The 19,951-nt window shown below is 40.9% G+C and overlaps 1 protein-coding gene across 4 annotated transcripts in view; it reads right to left on the reverse strand.

Moving 5' to 3' along the window:
* LOC140481325 (actin-binding protein WASF3-like) overlaps nucleotides 1-19,951 on the reverse strand; it is a 113,032-nt gene that overhangs the window by 55,199 nt on the left and 37,882 nt on the right. For all 4 annotated transcript variants that reach the window (XM_072577312.1, XM_072577313.1, XM_072577311.1 and 1 more), the window contains one exon: nucleotides 2,060-2,194. In XM_072577312.1, coding sequence (XP_072433413.1) covers nucleotides 2,060-2,194 — 135 coding nt within the window. The remainder of the gene's footprint in view (nucleotides 1-2,059; nucleotides 2,195-19,951) is intronic.

The following is a 19,951-nucleotide window of genomic DNA, read 5'->3' on the forward strand; positions in this document are numbered from 1 at the left end:
TGGATCCCTTGCATATCAAATGTTAGGGTAAACAGCAACAATGTATCAATGCTTCTTTGAAAATACCTTCAAAATGCAAATACCAACTAGAACAATAACAGCAACTGGTCTAGGTGAGATATCACCATCTACAAGTTCCTCTTCATGTTATAGACCGTTCTTTTTCACAGATTCCTTTCTCACTACTAGGTCAATCTTTAGCCAACTAGGTTACATAGCACAAATGGACAAAGAAATGGATTCAACCACATAGTGAAGAGGAAGTCGAGGTTACGGTGTTTGGTACCATAGTTTGCTTCACTCTTCAGGAGCTCTGATTAAACTCTAGTTTCAACATAGTTTCCTCTCCATTTATCAATATTAGCATTTTGGTAATTCCCAGCAACCACTTTAGTGAAATATATCTGTTTCCCAATTATTTGGAACTGCTTTATATACCTTTCATCATAAGTGCTACCTAAGAGTTGAAGCTCAAATTTTAAGCAATCACTTAAATGCAGCTAATTCATATTGTGAATAGAAAGGAGAGAAACGATAGTCACACTATGCAGCTATGTCGGATTGTTCACATTCGTGCAACAGAGCAAACACAAATGAATGAGACAGTGCCACAATAATGAAACCTAAACTTGCGTCTACACAATCATTGCATTTTTAAAAGTTTTTGCCACTGTTTGAGTGTAATTACTGAAATATGATATTGGGGTGATTTTTCCAATAATTTAGTAATATGTACATATTACCTTAAAGAATATTGGATTTTTACAATAATTTAAAGGTTAAAATAGACAGTCAACAACATAGGCAATATGGTGAAAATTAGAGCAAAATATTTCAAAAGCTGGAAGTCTGAAATAAAAACAGAAAATGCTGTTAATACTGAGCACATCAGGTAATATCTGTGGAGAGAGAAATAGACTTTGACATTTTAAGTCAATGGGCATGCCAAACATAAAACATTTATTTGGTTGAATTCTCCTAAACATATTTCCAACATTTATGTTTTTTTACTGAAGGGAACAAATTACTCTTGGGTGGTAACACAAAAAGGGAAAGTAACGGATTGGCCACCCACTATGTGATAACTAATGATAAATACCAGTACATTTAAAAAAACAGGGGGAATGGAAGGCAAGTCAGCTAAACCTTACATACGTGTTGGTTAAATGGTCTACTTTATACCAATGAAATCCGAGCAGCAACAAGACTTCAGGCAAATTTAATAATGGGAAGACATTTGCAAAACATAATTCAGAAATTACCCTCGTAGGGGTGGATCAGTGGTTAGCACTGCTGCCACACAACACCAGGGACCTGGCTTTGATTCCACCCTCAGTCACTGTCTGTGTGGAGTTTGCACTTTCTCCACCGTGTATGTGTGGGTTTCATCCCACAGTCCAAAGATGTGAAGGTTATGTGGATTGGTCATGGGAAGTGCAGGGTTACTAGGATGGGGAGTGGGGTTCTGGATGGTATGCTCTTTGGAGGGTCAGTGTGCATCAATGGGCTGAATGGCCTGCTTCCATATTGTAGGGATTCCATGATTCAATTGTTCAATGTGATGAACTGCTTAGATTATGCGCATAGGAATGATTATACATCGTTTTTAGTCTATTTCAGAAAACATAAAGCTAAGTTAGATCAATAAGCACTTTAACACTTAATTATTTATACTGCATCCTAATTACAGTATATAATACATTTGAGGTTTAGCAGGGTTAACTTCTTAATTAAACATTTAGGGACAAGGACCAAAAGCAAGTAGATGGTGTTACACCACATATCAACCATGATCACATTGAATCATAGAACAGGCTCAAGGTACTGAATGGCTTACTCCTGTTCCTGTATTCTTATTTCTAGTCATTAAGAAGAAAGTAACTCATCACAAAGGGTACAATCTGTATCATTAAGTAAAAAGGCCCTTAATTGTTTTCCTACAGGAATCTTGGGCTGCCTTTAGTTATGATGTAAAAATTGAAAAGAAAATCATTAGGAATATCTTTAAGGAAATCAAATAAATCATAAGAATTATTAATCCTAGCACTGAATTACTTACCTTCTTCCACAGTGGAGTCCAGTTGAGTAACTTTGACAGCCAAACGATCAATTCTATCTTGGAGAGAGTTTGCTCGGATATGGAAGTTGTTAGCTTCATTAAACAGCTCACCAAATATATCCTCTGCATGTTTGCCTTAACAGATTGACAGAACAAATGTTTAAGAATAAAAAGAGAAAATCAATATTTTCAAATAACAGAACTACCATATAAACTAAACATATTGAATACTTTTCCATTAGCTTTGCATTTGGAACAAAGTAGCAATTCTCGTTGATAATTTCCTTTTGCTCTGAGCAGCAGAATTAAGGAACCACAATTTAAGAGAAAAAGAAATGAGATTCTCCACTGACTACACTACACTGAATCACACTGTCCCGGTAACTCTTCCCCCTTTCGGGCATGTTGCAGCATTCATGGTTTGGACTCCAACTCAGCAACTTTAAGCCGAAGTTTCTCAAGCACCGACACTTGCTGAGGTCACCAATCTGGGCACTGTGGATTGCACCAGTTTTCGCAAGCTCCCACACACATCAGTAGTATTGGGCAATTGATAACAGAAAATAGAAAAACATATACTAAAGTGGAATTAATCATGATTTGGATCCAGTTTGAAAGGTATCATGCTATCATAAAACTACTCAAAACAAAAATGCATTTATTTGCATAGTATTTCATAGCTTTTCAGACTGGATGCCTGTGACCAGTGCTGTGCCACAAGGATCGGTGCTGGGTCCGCTGCTTTTCGTCAGTTATATAAATAATTTGGATGTGACCATGGGAGGTATAGTTAATAAGTCTGAAAATGACACCAAAATTGGAGGTGCAGTGGACAGTGAAGAAGGTTACCTCAGATTACAATGGAATCTTGAGCAGATAGGCCAATGGGAGTGGCAGATGGAGTATAATTTAGATAAATGTGAGGTGCTGCATTTTGGAAAGGCAAATCAAGACAGGACTTGTACATTTAATGGTAAGGTCCTGGGGAATGTTGCTGAACAAAGACCTTGGAGTGTAGGTTCATAGTTCCTTGCAAATAGAATCATAGATAGATAGGATAGTGAAGAAGGTGTTTAGCATGCGTTCCTTTATTAGTCATTGCATTGAGCATAGGAGTTGGGAGGTCATGTTACCACTGTACAGGACTTTGGTTAGGCCACTTTTGTAATATTGTGTGCAACTCTGGTCTCCCTCCTATCAGAAGGATGCTGTGAAACTTGAAAGGGTTCAGAGATTTACAAAGATGTTGCCAGGGTTGGAGGGTTTGAGCTATAGGGAGAGGTTGAATAGGCTGGGGCTGTTCTCCCTGGAGCATCAGAGGCTGAGGGGTGACCTTATAGAGGTTTATAAAATCATGAGGGACGTGGATAGGGTAAATAGACAAGGACTTTTCCCTGGATTGGGGGTAGTTTCCCTGGGTTTAAGGTGAGAGGGGAAGGATTGAAAAAGGGATCTAAGGGGCAACTTTTTCATGCAAAGGATGCTGTGCGTATGGAAATGAGCTGCCAGAGGAAGTGGTGGACTCTGGTACAATTACAACGTTTAAAAGGTATCTGGATGGGTCCATAGATAGGAAGGGCTCAGAGGGACATGGACCAAGTGCTGGCAAATGGGACTAGATTAATTTAGGACATCTGGTCGGCATGGGCGAGTTGGACCGAAGGGTCAGTTTCCATGTTGTACATCTCGATGACTTGATGACTCTAACTGTCATAATATTTCACTAATTTCACTCCGCATGTCTGGCGGGTTGTCAGATTTTACATGTTTTGTGTTACAATCATGGTATAAGTTGTTTAAGTGTGCTCATAATGAATAAGAAATTTACTAAATGAAAACTAAGAACTGTAGATGCTGCAAAATCAGAGATGAAAATAGAAATTGCTGGAAAAGCTCAGCAAGTCTGGTAGCATCAGAGAAATCAGAGTTAATCTGTCAATCATTTCTTAAAGTTTGTGAGATATGATTTCCCACGCACAAAGCCATGTTGACTATCCCAAATCAGTTCTTGCCTTTCCAAATACATGTTCATCCTGTCCTTCAGGATTCCCTCCAACAACTTGCCCACCACCGACATCAGGCTCACTGGTCTATAGTTCCCTGCCTTGTCCTTACCAGCCTTCTTAAACAGTAACACCATGTTAGCCAACCTCCAGTCTTCTGGCATATCTCATATCTCAGCAAGAGGCCCAGCAATCACTTCTCTCGCTTCTCACAGAGTTCTAGGAATCACCTGATCAGGTCTTGGGGATTTATCCACCTTTATGCGTTTCAAGACACCCAACACTTCCTCCTCTGTAATATGGACAGTATGCAAGGTGTCACCATCTATTTCCCTACAGTCGATATCTTCCATATCCTTTTCCACAGTAAATATTGATGCAAAATACTCGTTCAGTATCTCACTCATTTTCTGCGGCTCCACACAAAGACCACCTTATAGAGGTTTATAAAATCATGAGGGACGTGGATAGGGTAAATAGACAAGGACTTTTCCCTGGATTGGGGGTAGTTTCCCTGGGTTTAAGGTGAGAGGGGAAGGATTGAAAAAGGGATCTAAGGGGCAACTTTTTCATGCAAAGGATGCTGTGCGTATGGAAATGAGCTGCCAGAGGAAGTGGAGGAAGACCACCTTGCTGATCTCTGAGGGGCCTTATTCTCTCCAGAGTTACCCTTTTGTCCTTAATGTATTTGTAAAAGCCCTTTGGATTCTCCTTAATTCTATTTGCCAAAGCTATCTCATGTCCCCTTTTTGCCCTCCTGGTTTCCCTCTTATGTATACTCCTCCTGCCTTTATACTCTAAGGATTCACTCGATCTATCCTGTCTATGCCTTACATATGCTTGCTTGGTTTGGTTTGGTTTTAGCAGTCTGGCTGTTCACTGAAAGCAGGCAGTCAGCGAGGCTGCGGTCCAAGAGACAGCCACAAGAAAGAAGGTGTTCCATTCTGAATATCTCTCCGTCATCTCTCTCTCTCTCTCTCTCTCCTGTAAAACGCTGTTTCATTTGACCTTTTTTGCCAAGGGGGTTTACGGGGATTGTTGCAGGAATTTGGAACAGCATCATTAAGTTGGGATAATCTGTTAGGTTTTCAGATAGGTTAAGTTATTTGGTATTCTATTTTCATATTTCATTTGGTAATCTTGTAAATAAATTCTAAGTGGCTTAAACTAAGTGGTTTGATCAGCTACATCTCGCCTGGAATATCCACTGTACACCTGCTTAAAACAATTAGCAAAGTTAGGGTCTGGGCTACTTTCTTCAAATGTATTGAGGGGGTCTAGCCTGACTCACAACACTATCTTTGGACTCTCATCTCATTTAGAGTCATAGAGATGTACAGCATGGAAACAGACCCTTTGGTCCAACCCATCCGTCCATGCCGACCAGATATCCCAACCCAATCTAGTCCCACCTGCCAGCGCCCAGCCCATATCCCTCCAAACCTTTCCTATTCATATACCAATCCAAATGCCTCTTAAATGTTGCAATTGTACCAGCCTCCACCACATCCTCTGGCAGCTCATTCCATACATGTACCACCCTCTGTGTGAAAAAGTTGCCCCGTAGGTCTCTTTTATATCTTTCCCCTCTCACCCGAAACTTATGCCCTCTAGTTCTGGGCTCCCGACCCCAGGGAAAAGACTTTGTCTATTTATCCTATCCATGCCCCTCATAATTTTGTAAACCTCTATAAGGTCACCCCTCAGCCTCCGACAATCCAGGGAAAACAGCCCCAGCCTGTTCAGCCTCTCCCTGTAGCTCAGATCTTCCAACCCTGGCAACATCCTTGTAAATCTTTTCTGAACCCTTTCAAGTTTCACAAAATCTTTCCCATAGGAAGAAGACCAGAATTGCACACAATATTCCAACAGTGGCCTAACCAATGTCCTGTACAGCTGCAACATGACCTCCCAACTCCTGTAATCAATACTCTGACCAATAAAGGAAAGCATACCAAACGCCTTCTTCACTATCCTATCTACCTGCGACTCCACTTTCAAGGAGCTATGAACCTGCACTCCAAGGTCTCTTTGCTCAGCAACACACCCTCGGACCTTACCATTAAGTGTATAAGTCCTGCTAAGATTTGCTTTCCCAAAATGCAGCACCTCGCATTTATCTGAATTAAACTCCATCTGCCACTTCTCAGCCCATTGACCCATTTAGTCCAAATCCTGTTGTAATCTGAGGTAACCTTCTTCACTGACCACTGCACCTCGAATTTTGGTGTCATCTGCAAACTTACTAACTGTACCTCTTATGCTCGCATCCAAATCATTTATGTAAATGACAAAAAGTAGAGGGCCCAGCACCGATCCTTGTGGCACTCCACTGGTCACAGGCCTCCAGTCTGAAAAACAACACTCCACCACCACCCTCTGTCTTCTACCTTTAAGCCCGTTCTGTACCCGAATGGCTAGTTCTCACTGTATTTCATGAGATCTAACCTTGTTAATCAGTCTCCCATGGGGAACCTTGTCGAATGCCTTACTGAAGTCCATATAGATCACATCTACTGCTCTACCCTCATCAATCTTCTTTGTTACTTCTTCAAAAAACTCAATCAAGTTTGTGAGACATGATTTCCCATGCACAAAGACATGTTGACTATCCCGAATCAGTCCTTGCCTTTCCAAATACATGTACATCCTGTCCCTCAGGATTCTCTCCAACAACTTGCCCACCACCAAGGTCAGACTCACTGGTCTATAGTTCCCTGGCTTGTCTTTACCGCCCTTCTTAAACAGTGGCATCACGTTTGCCAACTTCCAGTCTTCTGGCACCTCACTTGTGACTATTGATGATACAAATATCTCAGCAAGAGGCCCAGCAATCACTTCTCGAGCTTCCCACAGAGTACTTGGGTACACCTGATCAGGTCCTGGGAATTTATCCACCTTTAACCGTTTCAAAACATCCAGCACTTCCTCCTCTGAAATCTGGACATTTTGCAAGATGTCACCATCTATTTCCCTACAGTCTATATCTTCCATATTCTTTTCCACAGTAAATACTGTATCTCCCCTATTTTCTGTGGCTCCACACAAAGGCCACCTTGCTAATCTTTGAGGGGCCCTATTCTCTCCCTAGTTACCCTTTTGTCCTTAATATATTTGTAAAACCCCTTTGGATTCTCCTTAATTCTATTTGCCAAAGCTATCTCATAACCCCATTTTGCCCTCCTGATTTCCCTCTTAAGTATACTCCTACTTTCTTTATACTCTAAGGATTCACTCAATCTATCCTGTCTGTACCTGACACATGCTTCCTTCTTTTTCTTAACCAAACCCTCAATTTCTTTAGTCATCCAGCATTCCCTATACCTACCAGCCTTCCCTTTCACCCTGACAGGAATATACTTTCTCTGGATTCTTGTTATCTCATTTCTGAAGGCTTCCCATTTTCCAGCCGTCCCTTTACCTGTGAACATCTGCCTCCAATCAGCTTTTGAAAGTTCTTGCCTAATACCGTCAAAATTGGCATTTCTCCAATTTAGAACTTCAACTTTTAGATTCGGTCTATCCTTTTCCATCCCTCTTTTAAATCTTATAGAATTATGGTCACTGGCCCTAAAGTGCTCCCCCACTGACACCTCAATCACTTGCCCTGCCTTATTTCTCAACAGCAGGTCAAGTTTTTGCACCTTCTCTAGTAGGTACATCCACATATTGAATCAGAAAATTTTCTTGTACGCATTTAACAAATTCCTCTCTATGTAAACCTATAACCCTATGGCAGTCCCAGTCTATGTGTGGAACATTAAAATCCCCTACCATAATCACCCTATTACTCTTATATATAACTGAGATCTCCTTACAAATGTGTAAGGGAGGGGGGAAGTAGGTGAATTCTATGTTACAATCCCAATAAGATGATCATCCCTTTCTTATTACTTAGTTTCACCCAAATAACTTCCCTGGATGTATTCCCAGGAATATTCTCCCTAAGCACAGCCGTAATGCTATCATAAACACCGCCATCCCTCCTCTCTTGCCTCCCTTTCTATAATATTTGTATCCTGAACTATTAAGCTGCCAGTCCTGTCCATCCCTAAGCCACATTTCTGTAGTTGCCCTGATATCCCATTTTCCTAGGTGTAAGTGAGGACTGCAGATGCTGGAGATTAGAGTCAGGAGTGTGGTGCTGGAAATGCACAGCAGGCCAGGTAGCATCCAAGGAGCAGGAGAATCGACATTCGGGCAAAAGCCCTTCATCAGGGCTGCAAAAAGCCTTCTCCTCGGATGCTGCCTGACCTGCTGCTCTGTCCCATTTTCCCACCCATGCCAAATCAATCTGCTTTCACTGTTAGGCATTGAAATAAATGCAGTTTAATTATCTATCCTACCTTGTTTCTGCTTTGGTCCTGCTGGCCCTGATTGTTTGACTTGCCCCTTTTCCCAAGTGTACCAGTCTCAGATTGATTTCTTTTCTCATTATCTCCAAGTCCCACCCTTCCCACCTTACTAGTTTAAATCCTCCCGAGCAGCTCTAGCAAATCTCCCAGTCAGTATATTAGTCCCCTTCCAATTCCGGCACAATCTGTCCTTCTTGTACAGGTCACTTCTACCCCAGAACAGATTCCAATGATCCAAAAAGGTGAACCCTTCTCCCTTGCACCAGCTCCCCAGCCACACCTACTCTATCCTCCTATTCCTACCTTCACTAGCTCATAGCACCGGGAGTAATCTAGATATTACTACTCTTGAGAACCTACTTTTTAAATTCCCGCCTAACTCTCTATATCGTCCCTTCAGAATCTCATTTTTCCCCTACCTAATGTCATTAGTTCCAATGAGTACAACCACCTCCTGCTGGTCCATCTCCCCCTTGAGAGCATTCTGCACCCTCTCTAAGATATCCTTGACTTGATACCAGAGAGGCAACACACCATTCTGATTTCTCACCGTCGACCACAGAAACGTCTGTCTGTGCTTCTAACTAGACAGCGCTCAACCACAATCGATTGCTTGGAATCTGACATACCCCTTGTTTCATTAGAGTCAGTCTCGGTACCAGAAACTTGGCTGCTCATGCTACATTCCCCTGAGAGTCAATCACCCCCCTACATTTTCCAAACCAGCATACCTATTTGAGATGGTGATAGCCAGAGGAGACTCCTGCACTATCTGCCTCCCTCTCCTACCTTTCCTGGAGGTACCCCATCTACCCAACTGGATCTGCGTTTTTTTTCTCCCTTCCTATAACTGCCATCCATCACACCTCCTGGTTCGTATGAATTCCTCACTGCCTCGAACTGCCGTTCCAACAAATCCATATGGTCTGATAGGATTCGCAACCAAATATACTTACTGTAGACATAATCATCAGTAACATGGAAACTCTCCATAATCTCCCACATCCGATAGGAATAGCACATCAATGTACAAAAGGCCATCTTTGCTCCTTAACAATCTACAGAAAGTAGCACCGTCTTAATGTGCTAAAACAAAAATACTACTCCAGGCTAACGTTGTACCTATGCTTTATATTTTTAAAATTTAATCAAGAGACGGATCTTAATAAAACATATAAATAAAAAAAAACTCTCTACTCACTTGCAGATTCACAGCAAGGTTACACTTAAAAACTATGCACTTAGCTGATCTTGGATGAACCTGTGAGGGAGAGCTCACAGCATGGAAGAAGCTGTGAATTTCGTTGTTTGTCAATTTTTCTTAGATGCACTCCGTTGGCCAGAGATACTTGAACTCAAACAGCAAAGGCAGTAGCTGAGCAGATTCATTCTGTGTCAGACAGTAGTGTCAGTTTCTTTCTCTGACCATGTGGTCTTTGTCTGTCTTCTTCTTTTTTAAAGTGTCATTGTTTTGATCTTTTTTCCCCTCAAAGTTCCAGAACAATGCAACAGCTTCTAAAACAGTAATTACTGCTCCTGGAATTCAAGGAACTCCCCTCCCACACCTAAAATACCTCAAAAAAGAAGCAGCTCTTCAAGTCACAATTTTCTCCAGTCCTCCATCTTGCATTACCCACAATCTGGTGGCTGGGGTCATCACAACTAGAACAACTGGACTTTTAAGAGCAAGTGAGGACTGAAGATGCTAGAGGTCAGAGTCAAGAGTGTGGTGCTGGAAAAACACATCAGATCAGGCAACATCGAGGAGCAGGAGCTTCCTGATGAAGGGCTTATGCCCAAAATATTGATTCTCATGCTCCTCGGATGCTGTCTGACCTGCTGTGCTTTTCCAGCACCACACTCTCAACTGGGGCTTTTAGTCAAGTTAAAAAGTGAAGGGTAAGTTCTACACTGCTGTAATTTAGATTATTAGTTGCCCACTAAGTCACGCTTAAGCAACATGTTGCACAGCTTCCAATGGCCGGTAATTTTAATTCTCTTTCTTGTTCTCATGTTGACATCTATCCTTGGCCTTCAGCACTGTTTTAGTAAGGTTCCATAAAAGATTCAGGGACAGTTTTTCAACTTTCAATTCAGCACTTGACAACATTATGGAAGCAGCACTGAGTTCCACAGGATCAGAACGTAAACTTTGTCAGCCATGCTGTTTCCTTCACTCTGGTCGTTCCGAGTAAGAATTTGCCTCCAACAGAGTGGTTTTATCAATTACAGCAATGTCATCTTAGCTTCAATAACACAGGAAACTGGCTGTGGGTATCATGAAATTGGATAATCCAATGGACAATTATAATAACTATATATCAAATACAAACATTACATTCCTCAGGTAAATATATGTCTCGATTAGCATGCAACAGAACACATGTTTCAATTGGACAGTCTTGCTTTGACCAGGTAAGATGGAGCACAAGATGTTTATACTCACTGGTCACATATTATAATACAGTAATGAAGTCATGAGCATGTCAAAGCCATAATGATCATGAGACAGAACACAGTTTTGTTTTTTCCCCCTTTCAGGCAGCAGGATGCTGGCCAAAGATGTGCTGAGAACTTATGCTTCTTTTCTTGCTCTATCGCCATTCCATTTGGCCATTCCATCATTCATTATCTCCTGTTTTCTGTCGTACCACAGAGTTTCCTTTTATCCATGATCTATGCACAATCTGCAAAAAACCTCTCCAATTTTCCCAGTTCTGATGAAAGGTCTTAGACATTTAAGTGTTAACTCTATTCTTTTCTCGACACAGAATTTTGAACCTGTTGATTCTTTTTTCAATATTTACTGTTTTCCCAACAGCTATCCAGTCTTTAATTTTCTATTACAGTCTTTAATTTTCTATTACAGTTTAGATGTTACTTTTAGTTTCTTAAAATTATAGAATCCCATCAATTTTTAAACAGGCCATTTGGCCCAACAAGTCCACACCGACCATCTGAAGAGTAAGCCACCCAGACCCATTCCCCAATCCTGTTACTCTACAGTTATGCCTGATGAATGCACCTAATTTACGCATCCCTGAACACCATGGGTAGCTTAACATGGCCAATTCACCTAACCTGCACGCCTTTGAATTGTGGGTGGAAACTGAGCACCCGGAGGAAACCCACGCAGACATGGGGAGAATGTGCAAACTCCACACAGACAGTTGGTCGAGGTTGCAATCAAAATCGGGTCCTTGGTTAGCACAGCTGCTTCACAGCACCATTGAACCACTGTACCACCAAAGACTTTAAAATGTGGCATCTTGTGCAACTCCTTTAAGTCAATCACTGAATACCAATCTCTATAAGCAGATGAAATAGTAGGCCTAATGTGCTTAACCGTTCTTCATAACTGCTTCATCTCAGAAAATAACTTAATGAACTTCAACTGAACTGCCTATACCCTTTTCTAATAAGGAGATCAAAACTGACTATTCTGTGTGCTTATCAACACCATATACAATTATAACAAGGCTTCCATTCTTTTCTACAAATTTCTCTTTTCATTAAAAGGTCAACTTTTCATTTGCTCTTGATCATTAACCTTTTGTGATTCATGCATAAGAATATCATTTCCTACCGTACCACAGCACTCTGTAGTCTCTGCATTTAATATTCTGCTTTTCTATTGTTCCCCAAAGTGAACATCTCAATTTTACATGATCATGTAGACATATATTTTTATAATTTTATCTACTACATCTAATTTCTGCTTTATGATCTTTTAGTAAGGCCAAACTAAATTCTTACTTTGTAAATACTGATTTAACCCAAATGTTATGAAGTTGAAGGCATGCACTGTACCTTTAAGAGTGAGAGAGAGAATGCTACTCCGAACTGAGAGCTTACAAGCACTTGTGTATATGACAAGTTGGCAGTCCCCAAGTGTACTGGAAAATTGAAATCATGTAACAGCTGGCTGTGAAAGGGATACCTGAGTTTTGGTTAATGCAAATTTAATCAGTTTAAATTATGCCCCAGGATACAAAATCCCATCAAGTCTGAATTTATTGTTTTGCCAACACTGAACCAATGAGACGATCTGATGTTGAGCATATAAAAATGCAGATATTTTGGAAATTGGAGAGACAGAAATGCACAGACAGCCAACATCTTGCTCTCCAAGAAATTAGGAAACACTCCCTATCAAAAGGTACCTTTTCATATGAAACATACTCACAGTAAAAAGAAAGACGACCACTCAGAGATCCTCAGCTGGAAGAGGGAAGGCAGAAGACAATAGCGGCTGTAAAGTTTTGAAATTAAGTTGATGTAATTTTATTAAGTGCCTTATTGGAACAGCATATTGTTATAGAGTTGGAAGCAGGTAATAAGCAGTTAAGAGAAATGGGGCTTAGATTTCTGAACAGTTGTTGTTTAATGTTCACTTTTCAAGTTAAAAAATAAATTAAATTATTTTAAGTGTTGAAATTTGAGAGTTCTCAGTCACTCATTTTAACAGATGATGAGGCGAGGCGAGATTTTCTGGATGTTTGGGTTAAGTAACAAAGGCGTTAATTTCCATGTCGTACAACAGGAGTGAGTGTGCTTTAAGTCAAATGATTCAATTATGCAAATGTTTTACGGCATATCCCTAGGATATCATATGCCCAGCTGTTGTTTTGAATGAATACTGTTTTCCTCAAGATATTTCTACCTAAGTGGTTTCCCTGCTGTATATAAAGAGGAATTGTCCTTACTACATTGACGTTGATTATTCTTGAACTACAAATAGGACAATGAATGGGGTGGTCAATGAAATGAAGTTCAATTGATGCATAAAGTATACATTGAAAGACATCAAGGATGATCATTTACTTAAGTGTTAAGAATGCACCTGCCAAGTCTGTGTAGGATTAGACTCATGCTTTGTTTATGCCTTGTGTTTCGCGGAACTATGGGTAGAAGCGTTGAAAGTCTGGAACAGAGACAGAACTTGGCTCAAAGTCACACTGTGTACACTCAGCATTCATTGTTGTAATCAAATGGTCAATGGTTAAATACTGACGACTACAGAAAAAAGAGACATTGATGGCATTACTGACCAGAGATCTAACACCTTTTGGAGTTATTTGAAGACTTTATCATATATGTGCCAAGGGCTGTCTTATAATTTGGTGACTTGTTATGGAAAGACTAACTGGAGTTATTTTAAGATTTTGGATCAGGGACAGATAATATTTGGGCAATTATAAAATTTAACTTTTTTCCATTCTGACACAAAATAGCTACACAAATAAATTTAATACATACATAAATTGCTTTCCTTTCAACAAAGTTATTGTTCCTTCTTTCATGCTACTTTTCTCATCATAATTTAGATCAGCATTTATAATTGTTTTATAATGGTTATATTATCAAGCTCAAAAACATTGTTGTTTTATTCTCAGGTGTTGTCACGGATTCCTGTTACATCAAGAGTACAGCTCAAAATCCAAGTCAAACTCCCTAGGGACTCTCACACTACAATCCAACTCAAGGACTGATTGGTGCAGATAAATCACAAATGCCAGAAAACCCATCGATTTGTAGTAATAGGAAGAAATAAGCAAAACTGTGCCTTAAATGTATACTGCAACTCTCTGATTCCACTTGCCCTATGCCAATTTGTTCATGCATCAGGTAGTACGAGAGATTATTAGCATTGTGGCTCCACTTCCTAAATTTAACAGAGCTGCTCATATTTCCTTCATATACTCTATCCTTTTCATGGTCCTATGTTGTTAATACACACAACAGGTCTCTTCCACTAAAGCTCTGATATGCCCTGAATCCACTTCCTTTTGCATCCTCACTTAAACAGCCCTTTGTACCATTGTGCTAAAGAAAGGATCCTAATACCAAATTAGTTCAAATTTTACATAATAAGTGACAACAGCTTAATTTAAAAGATTATAAGCTCACCTTAAAATATTTGTCCTGCCAAATGGTTCATTTATTTAACTGTTAGCCCTGATATAATGTACAGCTACCAAATGCTCTAAATAGATTTTGGAATTCCTTTACAAAATATGCCAAAGGTAGTTAACCTACCAAGTCATTTATTTCATGCAATTGAGTGAAGATTACATAGTCACTGATTCAAAAAATAGATTAATCTCCTGAGAAGATTTAACACAAACAACACAGCCGTGGAGAAGACCTGAATGTCTCTCAAATGGAGAAGACCTGAATGTCTCTCAAACAGCTGAAAGGATTCGAACAGTAATTCAAGTTGTTGAATCATAGCGACATCAAGATACACAGCACGGAAACAGACCCTTCAGTCCAACTCGTCCATACCGATCAGATATCCCAAACTAATCTAGTCCCACGTGCCAGCACCCAGCTCATATCCCTCCAAATCCTTCCTATTCATATAGCCATCTAGATGCCTTTCAAATGTTGCATTTGTACTAGCCTCCATCACTTCTGGCAGCTCATTCCAGGGAAAACAACCCCAGCCTATTCAACCTCTCCCAATAGAAAAATCCTCCAACCCTGGCAACATCCTTGTAAATCTTTTCTGAACCCTTTTAAACTTCACAACATCCTTCCCATAGGAAGGAGACAAAAATTGCATGCAATATTCCAAAGTGATCTAACTAATGTCCTGTACAGCCGCAACATGACTACCCATCTCCTATACTCAATACTCTGACCAATAAAGGAAAGCATACCAAACGCGTTCTTCACTACCCTATCTACTTGCGACTCCAATTTCAAGGAACTATGAACCTGCACTCCATGGTCTCTTTGTTCAGCAACACTCCCTAGGACCTTACCATTAAGTGTATAAATCCTGCTAAGATTTGCTTTCCCAAAATGCAGCACCTCACTTTTATCCAAATTAATCTCCACCTGCCACTCCTCAGCTCACTGGCCCATCTGATCAAGATCACATTGTAATCGGAAGTAATCTTCTTTGCTGTCCACTACACCTTCAATTTTGGTGTCATCTGTTTTGTGAAATATATAGTGTCGTGTTTAAAAATGTCCGTATTACACAGGAGGAAGTGCTGGCTGTCTTGAAACACAAAAAAGTGGATAAATCCCCAGGACCTGATCAGGTGTACCTTACAACTCTGTGGGAAGCTAGAGAAGTGATTGATGCAAAATACTAGTTTAGTATCTCCCCCACCTCCTGTGGCTCCACACAAAGACCACCTTGCTGATCTTTGAGAGGCCCTGTTCTCTCCCTAGTTGCCTTTTTGTCCTTAATGTATTTGTACAAAAACCTCTGGATTCCCCTTAACCTTATTTGCCAAAGCTATCTCATGTTACCTTTTTGCCCTCCTGATTTCCGTCTTAAGTATACCCCTACTGCTTTTGTACCCTAAGGATTGACTTGATCTATCCTGTCATACCTGACATATGCTTTCTTCTTTTTCTAACCAAACCCTCAATTTCTTTAGTCATCCAGCATTCCCTACACCTACCAGCCTTTCCTTTCACTCTAGCAGGAAAATACTGTCTCTGGACTTTCGTTATCTCATTTCTAAAGATTTCACATTTTCTAGCCGTCCCTGCGAACATCTGCCCCCAATCAGCCTTTGAAAGTTTTAGATTAGATTCCCTAGAATGTGGAAACAGACCCTTCAGTCCCGCAAGTCCACACCGACCCTCATAAGAGTAACCCACCCAGACCCATTTCCCTCCCACTAATGCGTCTAGGTCAATTCCTGGAATGGCAGGACTACCTTACTCTGAAAGACTGGAGCGACTGGGCTTGTATACCCTTGACTTTAGAAGACGGAGAGGGGATCTGATTGAGACATATAAGATTATGAAAGGATTAGACACTCTGGAGGCAGGAAACATGTTTCCGCTGATGGGTGAGTGCCGAACCAGAGGACACAGCTTAAAAATACTGGGTAGACCATTTAGGATAGAGATGAGGAGAAACTTCTTCACCCAGAGAGTGGTGGCTGTGTGGAATGCTCTGCCCCAGAGGGCAGTGGAGGCCCAGTCTCTGGATTCATTTAAGAAAGAGTTGGATAGAGCTCTCAAGGATAGTGGAATCAAGGGTTATGGCAGGAACAGGATACTGATTAAGGATGATCAGCCATGATCATATTGAATGGTGGTACAGGCTCGAAGGGAAAAATGGCCTACTCCTGCACCTATTGTCTACTGTCTAATACTATGGGCAATTTAACATGGGCAATTCACCTGACCTGCACATCTTTGGATTGTGGGAGGAAACCGGAGCATCCAGAGGAAACCCACGCAGACACAGGGAGAATGTGCAAACTCCACACAGACATGCACCAGAGGCTGGAATCGAACCTGGGACCCTGGTGCTGTGAGGCAGCAGTGCTTACCACTGAGCCACTGTGCGGCCCTAAATACCTAATTCCTAATTCTTGCCTAATACTGTCAAAATTAGCCTTCCTCTAATTTAGGACTTCAACTTTAAATCTGGTCTATCCTTTTCCATCAGTATTTTAAAACTAATAGAATCATGGTCGCTGGGCCCAAAGTGCTCCCCCACTGACACCTCAGTCACCTGCCCTGCCTTTATTTCCCAAGAGCAGATGCAAAACTTGACCTTCCCCAGAACATTCATCCACAAACTGAATCAGAAAATGTTCTTGTACACACTTGACAAATTCCTCTCCATCTAAATTCTTAACACTATGGGAGTCCCAGTCTATGTTTGGAAATTTAAAATCCCCTACCATAACCACCCTATTATTCTTACAGATAACAGAGATCTCCTTACAAGTTTGTTTCTTAATATCCCGCTGACTCTTCAGGAGTCTATAATACAATCCCAATAAGGTGATCATCACTTTCTTATTTCTCAGTTCCACCCAAATAACTTCCCTGGATGTATTTCCAAGAATATCCTCCCTCAGTACAGCTGTAACATTATCCATGATCAAAAACGCTACTCCCCCTCTTCTCTTGCCTCCCTTTCTGTCCTTCTTGTAGCATTTGTATCCTGGAACATTAAGCTGCCAGTCTTGTCTATTCCTAAGCCATGTTTCTGTAATTGCTATGATATCGCAGTCCTATGTTCCTAAGCATGCCCTGAGTTCATCTGCCTTCCCTGTTAGGCCTCATGCATTGAAATAAATGCAGTTTAATTTATTAGTCCTACCTTGTTCTCTGCTTTGTCCCTGCCTCTCCTGACTGTTTGACTCACTTCTTTGCTCAACTGTACCAGTCTCAGATTGATCTCTTTCCTCACCATCTCCCTGGGTCCCACCCACCCCATCCCCACCTTACTAGTTTAAATCCTCCCGAGCTGCTCCAGCAAATCTCCCTGCCAGTATATTAGTCCCCTTCCAATTCAGATGCAATCCACCCTTCTTGCACAGGTCACCTCTACCCCAGAAGAGATTCCAAAGATCCAAAAATGTGAATCCTTCTCCTATATACCAGCTCCTCAGCCACACATTCATCTGCTCTATTCTCCTATTCCTACCCTCACTAGCTCATAGCACAGGGAGGAATCCAGATATAACTACTCGAGGACCTCCTTTTTAAATTCCTGCCTAACTCTCTATATTCTCCTTTCAGAATCCCATCCTTTTCCCTTCCTATGTTGTTAGGTCCAGTGTGCACAATGACCTCCGCCTGGGCCCTTTCCCCCTTGAGAACATTCTGCACCCTCTCTGAGGCATCCTTGATCCTGACACCAGGGAGGCAACACACCATTCTGATTTTTCACTGCTGGCCACAGAAACATCTGTATGTGCCTCGGACTAGACAGTCCCCTAACACAACTGATCTCTTGGAACGACGTACCCCTCATTGCATTCAAGCCAGTCTCAATACCAGAAACTTGGCTATTCGTGATATATTCCTTACATTCCCTATATCACCCCCTACATTTTCCAACACAGCACACTTGTTTGAAATGGGGATAGCTAGAGAAGATTCCTGCACCACCCAGCTACCTGTCTTACCTTTCCTGGACTTAACCCATCTAGGTAACTGTATCTGCAACTCTTCTCCCTTCCTATAACTGCCATCCATCACACCTCCTTGCTCTTGTAAATTCCTCATTGCTTCTAATTGACTCTCCAACCACTCCATTCGATCGGATAGGATTCGTAACCAATGGCATTTATTGCAGGTATAATCCTCAGTAACATGTAAACTCTCCCTAAACTCCCACATCCAGCAAGAAGAGCATACTAAGGGCCATTTTTGCTTCTTCCAATCTACAGACCCAGAAAATAACACCAGAAAATAATTCCTCTACAAAACACTGCTCCAAGCTAACTTAATACTTATGGCTTATATTTTTAAGTTTAATCAAGATACATACCTCAATAAAACATATAATCAAGAAAGAACCCACCCTACTCACTATTGTAGATTTATAGCAAGGCTATATTTAAAACTATTCACTTATATGTTTCTGTGCTGTGATCTATCCCAAACAGGTTCCTCCAGTTTCAATTGTGAATTTCACTGTTTGTTAAGCTTTCCTAGATGCACTCCGATGTCCAGCAGCACATGAATTTAAATAGCAAAGGCAGTAGTTGCGTAGGTTCACTGCTGTGTCACTTAACAGTGTGGGTTTCTTTCTCTCTCTCTCCCTTACACACCATGTGCTTGCTGCCTTTTCTGGATTTTCATTCCCAGGTCAGAGGCAGAGACAGGACACTTTCTCAATCCATAAACCTAAGTCAGAAACAGGAAGCCCACAATATCTCGAATTTTCATTCTGAGATGCAAGTTGATCGTGTAATGTTAAAAGATTAAATTGAAATATCTCTCTGGACATTAAGCGAGGTATGTCGAACCTGCATTGTCTTGGGGATCACTGGATCAGAAAATCGCCTGCATAACCCAAGATTCCCCAAGATTAGGGCATTTACATTTGCATTATCTCAGAGGATAATGTCATCCTGCCATTGTACCTGGGGTAACATATGACTGTGAAGGAACGGCTGCAGGTTGTCTTGAGTGGCAAAGGACTGTGGGGGAGTGGCCAGAGTATCTGTGAGCATGATCAACTGACTTGAATAAAGGGGGTGTGTTTTCTTTATTCAGGGCCTCACTTTCTTGACTTTGCATGCCCTCAAAGAGGGCCAAAGGGGGTCACCTAGCTTGTATAAGCTTTAATAAACTTTAACTGTTTGCAGAAGTTGGTGAGTGCAAATTGCATCACGTGATTAAAACCTTGGGAAAAGAACCTAACAATTGGAAGGCCTGACTCCATCTATTGCATTGCATGATACATAAATTTAAAAAGAAAACAAAAGCAACCTGCACTTCCTGACATTCCTGCCTCCAAAGCATATTCCCCATTCCCTATGCCTACCACCTCATACACTCCACCCAGTTCCCATAAAACCTCAAAATCTCCAGGTCAGTCTATGCTCATCTACCTAAGTACTAAAAATCCTTATACCATCCTATATCACTTATAAAAATGGAAAGAACCTCACTGTGATAATGGATTGTTATGAAATCTACATTGGAAATCCTCCAGTTAATGTCAACAGATGGAGCAAAAAAGAAAGTTATCATCTCTTCTATTTACCTCTACAAAAAAGCCTACAGTTTTAAATATTTCAAAAGTTCTG

The sequence above is a fragment of the Chiloscyllium punctatum genome, chromosome 9 (genome assembly GCF_047496795.1).
Source record: "Chiloscyllium punctatum isolate Juve2018m chromosome 9, sChiPun1.3, whole genome shotgun sequence".
In the NCBI taxonomy this organism is placed as follows: domain Eukaryota; kingdom Metazoa; phylum Chordata; class Chondrichthyes; order Orectolobiformes; family Hemiscylliidae; genus Chiloscyllium; species Chiloscyllium punctatum.